The following is a 10926-nucleotide window of genomic DNA, read 5'->3' on the forward strand; positions in this document are numbered from 1 at the left end:
GAGTGTGATTATGTTACTTCGACTTTATCTGGGTTTTTATAATAATCGTGATTTTGCACATGATGTGCGTGTATTGTGAGATGTTGTGCTCATGCGTTCTATCTTTGCTAATGACATCCATCTCTGTGGGTGTTTTTCTTACCTTGATGCTTGGAAAAAGAAATGAGCATGAATAAGATACAAATGGATTCAGTCTCTGTGAATATTGGCCATGCATCTCTTACCTAGATTGTGTCTCTTGTTTTTGGCGTGCTCGTGGATGTGTTTCTTTGTGAAACAGCCGAAGAACACACAATGAAGACAGGAGTGAAGTCGATTTAAATGAGCCCCACACATGTGACATATACATGACTTCGCCTAAAATGTGACAGAGGAAGAGAGAGAGAACGATTCAGGTGTCACAAATCATTGACATTTGTATTTCTAAAAATCACAATGCACCCATTTTTTGTCATTTCAGGCTCACTTGCTGCTGTACATGATGTAAGACATGATCACAAATCAAAAAGGCCCATCCTAAATGCCACTAAACCCTCAAGATCGTCCACACTTTGATGTAATGCGGCAGAAGTTTTCTTTGAAGTCTAAATTGGTGTGCATAATGGCCACAAAAAGTGCACCCAGAAGTACCCTTCTGAAAATGTGACACCCCATGGTCCCATGGACTTTTCAGTCACAGAGTACACATCAATGTACCATTTGCAAGAACTTTAAAGTTTAAGCTCAATATGGCATTGCCTCGTAATGAGTTTGTGTTCAGCATGAAAACAGACCCAGAATTGATTTTCACCAAACAGTTTGGGGGAGCTGTGGTCCTGGTATTTCACAGCTCTAAATTCATTCCTTTAATCTTTGTGCCCTTGCAAATGTTTCATTAGACCATGCCCTTTCCTAAGCAAGCCTCACATGACATCAAAAAGGGAAAAAATATATGGCAAATAAAAAAACACAAACAGCCTATGCAAACTTTAACATGCCAGTTGTCCATAATGTATCCAAAATTTCACAATGGGTTAATAAATTCTGTGGTTTTGATTAAAAGTTTTAGCCCAATACAGTTCCAACCTCTGCTTTTACCTCCACAATAGCTATTTTTATAGAGACCCCATTTTCAGCTTCACATCCTGTCCTTCCACTATTCCCCAGTGACATGCCACCACACTGTAAACTGAGAATCGCTATTACACGGCCCGAGTGAGGCGCAAGAGCACTTAACGTCACGTGTTGTAAGAAAAGAACTGGGTTATTGTAATAAAGATTCAATAAAAGGATGGAAGGAGGCGGGAACCGGCAAACATTTAAACATTTAATAACAGAAATAATAAAAGACACAAAACATAAATACAAAACACAAGAACATAAATATAAACTTAACATAAGTTCGGGCCCGGTCCTCTCTCTTCGACGGTCCGGTCACTCGTTCCTTTTATTTGCTCCCAATCTCCTACGTGATTCGAGCCAGGTGTGCGCACAGCTGGCGCTAATTCACAATTACTCACCGGACTCGAACTACGGTCTCGCCCCGCCTACTCTACTACAGTTATCATATCTTTATTAAAACGGCCGCTTTAAGGAAAAGCAATTGTTCCTTACAAACGGCCTGGCTTCCGGTCTGGTGAGCAGGATGGTACAAAGAGAAAAATAAAGGGGTAGGAGATGCTAATCAGCCCAGTACAAAAAAAACCTAAAACACATATATACCAGATGGCGCAAGTTGCAGGAGGGACAAAAAAAAGAAAGGCCTTGTTTTATTTAGTAATCTGATCTGAGGCATTGTAGGCAATGATTAAGGTGCACTTGTCAAACATTTGATACAGAGTACAGATAAACACATGTATCTTTTACTGTAACTGGTTAGTGTCAATTGGCATAACCAGTATTTTTCAAAAATATATGTTTATATACAGGAAAATTAATGATAAGAGAAGCATCTAGTTTAGTGTATTAAGGTTTTTTAGCCATTTTTACATGCTTTTCAAGATTATAAAAAAAGGTGTTTTCAGCATACGTTTAGAAACGCGATTCTGTTTGGTCCAAGAACCAAAAAAGACGAAACGGTTAGCTGTTATCTTGATTCTGGTTGGCCAAACGAATCCAGGTGCTGGACCAAAGACATTTCAGACACTCGAGAGTAGATGTCTTAACCCCCCGACAAAAAAAACCACACATAAATTACCTGATTTTGTTAAAAAAACGACGAATTTCACCAAAAAAACGACTAGATTGCAGGTATGTTAGAGATTGACTATTTTTTCCTACTATGGCGAGGGATATGACACCGGAACGAAAGGCGTCAGACCAGTTAAATTAATTAACCCTAATAACAGAAACGTTAGTGTAGAAAAGGTTCATTAAAAGGAAGGAAGGAGTCGGGAACCGGCAAACATTTAAACATTTAATATAAATAATAAAAGCATAACATAAATACAAAACACAAGAACATAAATATAAACTTAACATATGTTCGGGCCCGGTCCTCTCTCTTCGACGGTCCGGTCGCTCGTTCTCTTATATGCTCCCAATCTCCTACGTGATTCAAACCCGGTGTGCGCACAGCTGTCGCTCAGTCACAATTACTCACCGGACTCGAACCACGGTCTCGCCCCGCCTACTCTACTAAAGTTAGTTTTGCTTTTTTATATTGGACCCAAGTTGGATTATAAAACAAGCAGATTGACTAGGAGACTGCAAACAGGACTTCAGAGGATGTTTCATAGAACTGTTTTAGACAGAGGTATACACACAATATCAGTGTATTACACAGAAACAGCTTTCACAGCCGATTTTTAAGTCATGTAAATTGTTATTTGACCGTTGGATATCTTTGAATGTGCTTAGCCGGAATTCTTTTTACCTGCTGTAAGACTGAAATTGAAGGTAGTTCAGCGCATAGCTCAGTCAAATGTTTACATGCTCTGATAACCGACACTACTCCAGCAGCTCTTCTCTAAGGAAGGCCCCGCCCATTTTTTGGCATATTCCTTTGGGCGGAGGTTATTAAAAGCACTCGGAATGATGACATGTACCCGGGAATTAGAGAGCTGTAGTCAATTCCAGCTGTTCTATGTAGTCCTTGAAAAGCAAATTCTGTTAAAGACAATATCTCGCTTGGCACTGAACTTTAAGCTTTATCCTTTCGCAGGTATTATTTATGCTATTATTTGTGAGTTTACCTAAATAAGTTTTATCCGATTACTCGATGGAATTTTCTGTAGATTACTCGATTACAAATACAAATGTAGGGAATGAGTTGTTCACTCAAGAGTTTGAACAACACTACAACTGGATAACACCCTCTATAGAAACTATATAGGTGATGGGGCAAAATTAGACATTACAGCGGCTGAAATTGCATTGAGGCTATACATTGGCGAGAAAACGGAATTTCCGTCATTCACAGCGGCTTTTGTCACACTGTGATGTGAACCTATACGACTACAGAAGCTCTTCTGTACAGTTTTCAGACATAGCAAAACACAAGACAGACGATTGAATTCATGCAGCTAGGTGGAATTATGCAACACTGAAAATTGCTAATATTCTTAAAAAAAATCTCTCTATGTGTTCAACAGAATAAAGAAATTTATAAAGGTTTGAAAAAAGCACCGAAACTGCCTTGGTGGAAAAGGTCTTATAATGAACCGTTATGTTTCTAATAACAGTCCTACAGAAATTGAATTCGCTGCCATGTTTTGTAGAGCTTAACGGACAAACAACTCTACAACGTGCGTTTCCTCTCCCCTGCGGAATATTGGTGAAACAGATCACGGATGATCCGTACGGATCGTACTCTACAGTTCGGAATGCATGTGACCCGTGGATTAAATGTACATTTACTCATCATTGAGTAAGAAAGTAAAACGCGCACTCTCTACAGTTTTAGCGGTAACGCACTCTCACTTTCTCTCTCTCTCTCCATAGTATACAATAATTTCTCCAGAGTATAATATTAAAGCGGTTCCAGATTCACATTGACGTTCAAAACTGCTCCGCCAAAGCCAATATTAGAACAAAAACAACACATATGTTGTAAAAAACAATGCTAATCACATACTTATCCGAATCAAAGCAACCTCCTCGGTGGGGGGGATGGGTAGGGCTGGTGGTTTAAGATGATCTTTCTCTCCAACGACTCTATGCTGCAAAGTATCTCCATAGATATCTATGCGTACCTAGTTATCTCTGCTTAAAACCTTAGTACCGCGGGTCCTAAAGACTTTATAATATTAGCGCAGGTCCTAGCTCCTGCCTGACATTTATACTTCTTTTTATATTTTTAACCCACAGACATTTATTTTATGTTTTATTTTAATAAATAAAATATTGCTCTTTCTACAGTCTTTCTAATGCCTGCACGATCTCTTCCCTGCATCAACATGAGAACGACATCGTTTTGCACTATGGTGCCCACCGTCGTGTTTGGACTGAGTGATTCGTTGCAATCTATAATACAATGCTAGTGGCCGCTGTAAATCAAAAACTGCGCCTTTAAAGACATAAAAGGGTTACTTGTCGAGAAGCAACATACAGTCTAAAATGGTTTCTTGTCCACGACACAACAAGAATTTCAGAGTGAAAACATTGCAAAATCGGACACATCATAAGAGACAAAAACATGTATAGTCTGAACCAGGCATAGTGAAAAGGTTCTGAAAAAGACAACGTGAACAAAGGTTATTGATTGAATCTTCCAACTACCAAGACCCTAGACCCTCTACAACAAAGCTACAATGGATTTTGCCAATGCCCCTTTAAGCCATCCTGTCACTACTCAAACAACCAACCTTACACATAAAGAAAACAAAACCAGGTCTATCCCCCAAGAACTGAATTCACTGACTTTGTGACAGCTTGTGTGGCGGATGACATCAGCTCCTGATCAGCTAGAGAGGAAGGCTTCTCTGTTATCCACAGCAACATGCTATGAAAATGACAGTGATGCTGACTCAATAAAACAAGCATCAAAAGAGAGGAAGACTTCAGCCACTGATCACACTCTTATTGGACAGATCCAGTTTGACCTCTAAAGAAGCAGCACTGTCATCCTACCAAGCCAGGGGTGTGAATTTGTCGCTCAATTACTTAAAGGAACAGATTTGGTCTTTGCCACAGACTAAAAGTCACTGTGTACAGATGTACTGATGTACCAATCAGATCACAAGGTATCAACTAAGTGACAATGCGAAACAAACACGTATGAAACATATGTAAAATTATGTTTTTAGGTTGTGAAACAATCATCACTCACACCTCCAAAACAAACTCCAACCACAGATATACAATTCTAATAAGAGCAACAGGGTTTTTACAGGTAAACATATGCTTCCAGACCTTTACAAAACAAATGCATCACAAGGATGTCAGTAAGCTCAATTTCTGCTCTTCTTTCTGAACAACAAACTCAGAGGGGCGACGAACGTTGGATACTTGACACTAAGGGTCAATAACCACAGTAAGCCTATACAAACCAGGGGCTGACTGCCAATCATATTGTTTCTCAGTTTCTGCAGCAACCAGGCATCCAATCATCGGCTTGCTGCTGTGTTTCCAAGATCAGAAGTATGGTAGGAGGCATGTGGGTGATGAGAAGAATCATAGGAAGCATGAGACAAGAAAAGAAGAAAACGAGAGAGAGAGAGAAAGAAAAATGGGGGAGAGAGAGAGAGAGAGAGAGAGAGAGAGAGAGAGAGAGAGGATAAAGGATGTAAGACCGTTCAAACACATACAGATGAGATAAATGAATGCTTCTGAGCCGCCTTGACTGTGATGGCTAAATAAATGAGATCAGCTGAGGGAGCAAGAGTGAGTATGTGAGCGAGGGAGTTGAAGACAGATGGTAAAAAGCAGAAGGCAGCTTCGCGATGTTGTTAGTGGTGAGGGCTTTTCAATTACCCATGGTCCCTTTCTGCTACAAGCCCATTCTGAATGTTAAGGACATTCACAGTACACGTGGAAAATTATTCCACTTCATCCTGGTTCTAAAAGATTATTACGCTATTTTATCATTCATCATCTGTGGTAGCCTTGAACGTATTCTTCAAAACATCTGGAGCAAAAACAAACCTCCTCTCTTAATGAAAAAAACAAGAGAACAGAACATCTTGGGATAAAAAGGATCAAACAGTCTTGATTCAGTCTTGAAAACCGCTGTGTTTAAGCATTTGTAAGGCTATGAATTATGAGCCAGTAAACCGTAGAGGAGTATTTAATCTTTCGCTCCGAATCATATTGCTGCTTTGCGTTTTAAGAAGTCTTAAGAAGCTCCTCGGTGGCCTGAAATCGAGCGTCACGTGCCATCTTGCACCTCAGTAAATATCTGTTGAAGCCCAAGAGGCATGGGCTGAGGGAATGGGATTGTATAATTTGAATGCATGTCTTCCAGAGGCATGTATCAATATGACTAACGGTCAATGGTGGAATTAATTATTCATAGTTAACTGGAAGCCCATTACATGCAAAACAGATGTGATACAACCAGCCTATAACAATTTTTTTAATGGTTAAGGAAGACTGTGCTAGTAATTGGACAAGCTTCAATGAGTGCTGGTGTTAATCACGGAAATGATTTAGATTAACTTTGTACAGTTGAGCCCCATGCTATTTTTCAAAGGAAGCCAATTTTCTTGGCCTGAAACTAATGGCCATTCAAGTAGTGACGTGTTTGCGAACATTAACAAGTAATGCGTAAAATGTAAATTTGTATCACTTAATGAATAAAAAGGTCAAGAGTGTTTAAGGGGTAATTATTCTCAGATACACCTAAAAATAGGTCTATTTATTTACCCACATCTTGTTAAAACCCTTTTTCTTCTATGGAAAACTAAAGAAATGGAAGTCAACAGACATATAATGGAAGTCAAACGGGGTCCGACATAGTTTGGTTATCCACATTTTTCTTGCGTCCAGCAAAAGAAAGTCATAAAAGTATAAAATAACATGTGTTATTAAATGATGAAAGGGTCAACTCTTTCCTTGATAAGCGGTGTAGATATGCACATAAAATAAATATAGAACACTATGAAAATCGTACAGAACACTGGTTTAACTCAGGTTCAGAATAATGAACAAACGTTTGAACATAATACAACCAACAGAACATTAATTGAAATTTATAAAGTCAGCTGTGTGGGAATCATTACATTCGATGCTTAATATGTAGATATTAATATTCGTCCCCACACATAAAAGCATGTTTGGAAAAAGACAAATTGACAATCACGTCTTAGCGTTGCTTTCATGCTCAATATGTTTGTTTTCTCATCTCCTCCCTGTTTCTGCTCTGTGCATTTACCTTAATTGTGGTAACCATAGCAAAGGAGTCCTACTGCAGCATGGTCTCTGTAAAAATAGGTGTGTGTTTGAATGTACAACTACAATCTGTTCTGATGTCACTGCTGGGAAAAAGGTATTAAAATACCATTTAATGGCATCCATCCACCCACCTCAGAAATACCACACGGGTAATCTGAACCAACCTATTGTGAGTCCTCTTTGAATTTAGCAACCGTAATCAACAAATGCATTGGCTAGTCTCACACAGCCAGAGTTTTGAAAACTGGCACTCACATTGCAAATTCTGAAAGAACCATACGTTTAGACACAAAGGGGCTACCTAAATGACATGTGAATAATGATTACTTTGGACACAAAATAAATGAAAATATACATTTCTGACTGTAAATATGCATCGTTTACTTCCTAATAAGGGCTTTAAGCTAATTTTGTTTTTCCTCACCAATATATAGTACCAACCAGATACCTTATAAACATGACTTAAGTGGATTTCTGAGGAGACAAACAGAACCTGTATATCCCAGAAGTTGTAATGCAGTTCGACAAAAACACAAAAAAATTACGCTTCTCAAGTGCTTTCTAGTTTTGAGTGAAATATGCATCAGACGGTCAGTAATCAGATTACGGGTGTGCCGTCTGAGACCTTGCATTAGTGTACAATTTACCCTTCAGTCCTTCATATCATATCGGTTGTTCTGCAGCAAGGGGACGCAGCCAACAGAAGCAGTGTTGGCAAAATGCCTTTATGGCACTAGTGAGCTCCTCATATTCCTATTGTCCCATCCTGGGTACAACATGGAAGTGGAGAGGTGAATCCAGTTCCTTGTACGTCTGGTTCAGTGGGCTTTGGACTGTGATGTTCTCCATTACGATGTTATACATGACCTTGTGTTATATAGGTAAATCCATCTGGAGATGTTTCTTCATGAGATTCCAGTTTCTACATTTCACTCATACAGGAATGCTGGTATTTACCACCAAACTGACTAGATAAAAACTGTTATAAAAAAAACTGTAAGGGTTGAGAATATTGGGCATGCGTGCCTTATAGGTCAGACACTATTTATTGCAACCTAAATTCTAGTCTGCTGTAAATATCAAAGAGATTTACTGCACAGATGTACTACAAGCAGCACACAAACAGCCTTTATATAATACATCACAAAGAGGTTTTCATTTGAAGTATTGCAGTTACTTTAATGTTTTGGGATGGCATTGACTTTTCATTTATGTAACGGGTCGGCAGAAAAGGAACCAGTTTGCAATTATTATTGTAAAATGTGACATTACAACTAAAGGAATAATACAATGAAGAAAACACTGAGCTGGATCCTTCCTAAAATTCAGTTGACTTGACCTCAATTGTAGTGATGAGTCATTCAGTCCTGACTTAAACAATGCCTGAACAACATGACTTCATTCATCCTATATGAATAACAGAAATCAATAATTCACATATTATATTCCTGCTAAACTTGGAGCTTGTGTTTCCATTCAGAGAGATTTGATACCCACCCAGAGATGGAAATCCAATCGTGTATGGGGGGCTACATAAAAAATGCACTCTGGATGCATATATTGGTCAAAAGAACCATTTGCTTTTAACGGTGATGAGTTAAGTGAGGATAACCAGCGATTAAACTACTCTTTGACGCCGCGATCTTTACCATCATCATCGACGTCTCTGCATCATTCTACTCGGGCGTCAGTGATGCTGGTGTCGCGCGAGGGCCGCGTGCTGCTCTACACAGTGCGTCTACATGGCATTTAAAGCAACATCATTGAAATAATAATGCCAGTATTAAAATGGAGATGCATTATTACACACTGGCTATTACATGTTGCTCCTCCCGGTTCACATACAGTTGAAACCAGTGAAACTGAAAGCTCCATTTAGGCATTGGGCAATCAATGATTTTTAGGCCTGGCAAGTAAAGTATCAGCATCAGAAAATGTCTCAATAAGGTTCAGACTAGTTGCATGAATGACATGCATTCATCACGATTCGCTTGGATCTTTAACACGGCAAAATTGCATTTTGTACCAATTAGACTGTGCTGCTCAATGGCGTTTATTACCTAAAAGGAACTAAAACGTTGGCAGCCAAATAAAATGTCTAACGTTAGATACACACATCCACGAATGCATAAGGAGTCTGCGAAGGCCAACCAATGCATCCACTTGTGTTCACACAGGCTAGAAACCAAGACCTCGAATCATAGCCTTGGTGAAAATAAATCAAATGAAACAAGACGGCTTAGCATCTTGAATTACACGTCCATTTACGTATGACAGGCTAACGCGAGTTGGCATCGAAAAGGATGGGCCGATGCAATGCACCACTGGGCTCTGATGTATTTTATTTACCTTGCGTTTCCTGGTTTCAGCAGAGCCACTCCACACAAAGCACTGGTATATGACCCGCAGATTCTGCTTCCAGTTCTCCACTTTAAAACTGTTCACATGGGAGCACCCGGCTGGACTCATGACACAAACCACATTCGAGTTTCTACGTATTTCAGCGATAAAATATGCTCAACTTAAGTCACGAGGAGAATTATCCACCAATTGTTCCGTTTTGCCAGGCAATGCAGCTAGCCACGACAGGGTCGAAGATGCGTGTGTTACACATGCGGAGATCTTTTCTCAATATCCTTGCTCCATGAATATGTAGTCCTTGGAGGTATATAAGCATACAAGCTTCTAGTATAACTGTGAACACTTTGATATTGTATTTTCCAAGTCGGCTGTTTTAATGGACGGCAATGGAATTCAACTGAGGACCGTGGGCGACGCAATCCTGGCAATATCAAATGCCGATTGGCCGATGGCTTACTGTTAGCGACTTTGATTGGCTATCACGTGTGCTCTTTCCGTTCAACTTCCGCCTACTTTTTAGAAACGCGCGACACGATTGGCTAGAAATGCCGCTCGTCTTTGTTCAAAGACGTGTAAGCCGCTTGAAGGTTTGTGATTGGCTCCGATACCAGTTCGAGTCGGTCCTTCAAGTTGGTTATGTCATTCAAGCAAAAAACAGCCTCCACATGCCTACCTGCAATGAAGTTGTGAAATTAAAAATCAGTATTGTCATGAGTGTGATATGCGCTCTGTAGTTTTATTGTAGTTGCGTTATCGAGGACTCGGCGTAGTTATTAATAATACATACATATGCACATATTAAGGAAAACTATAAATTCTAAAAACATCCTTATTTTACAGGAATGAGCCTGAGTTACTTCAATCAAGAACACGTCTACCCCCAAATCTTTAGTTAAACAAAGCATAAGAACCCTACTTTAAGTAGGACCATGGGACTTAGAACATCATCTAGGCCAAATCTCACATCACACAATAATAACTACTTACTAATAATTCATAGCCTGTAAATAAAGCATATTTTCAGTACCGTTACAATTTGTATGACAAAATCGCAAAGGGGTAACATATGACTCGAAAACCATCAGATTCGCAGTGAAATTCTAGTGCTAATTTCTAAGTGTTCCATTTATGATCTATTTACGGTTCAGCTCAAAACATGGGAGACCTCTAGAGGACGAAAACAACAGCATAACTTTTCCTATCCGTCACCTCCTGAATAAGTGCTCTGCTGTAGAAAATAACAAGGCCACATTA

The 10926-nt window shown here is 39.4% G+C and overlaps 1 protein-coding gene across 2 annotated transcripts in view; it reads right to left on the minus strand.

Annotated features, from left to right (window-relative positions):
• Positions 1–10081, minus strand: part of usp22 (ubiquitin specific peptidase 22) — a 35078-nt gene extending 24997 nt beyond the window's left edge. For both annotated transcript variants that reach the window (XM_056771117.1, XM_056771116.1), the window contains exons 1-2: positions 9661–10081; positions 225–357 (exon numbers count right to left, since the gene is read on the minus strand). In XM_056771117.1, the coding sequence (XP_056627095.1) occupies positions 225–357; positions 9661–9780 (253 nt within the window). In that variant the 5' untranslated portion in view covers positions 9781–10081. The remainder of the gene's footprint in view (positions 1–224; positions 358–9660) is intronic.
• Positions 10082–10926: the final 845 nt, after the last annotated feature.

The sequence above is a fragment of the Triplophysa dalaica genome, chromosome 17, assembly GCF_015846415.1.
Source record: "Triplophysa dalaica isolate WHDGS20190420 chromosome 17, ASM1584641v1, whole genome shotgun sequence".
Lineage (NCBI taxonomy): Eukaryota > Metazoa > Chordata > Actinopteri > Cypriniformes > Nemacheilidae > Triplophysa > Triplophysa dalaica.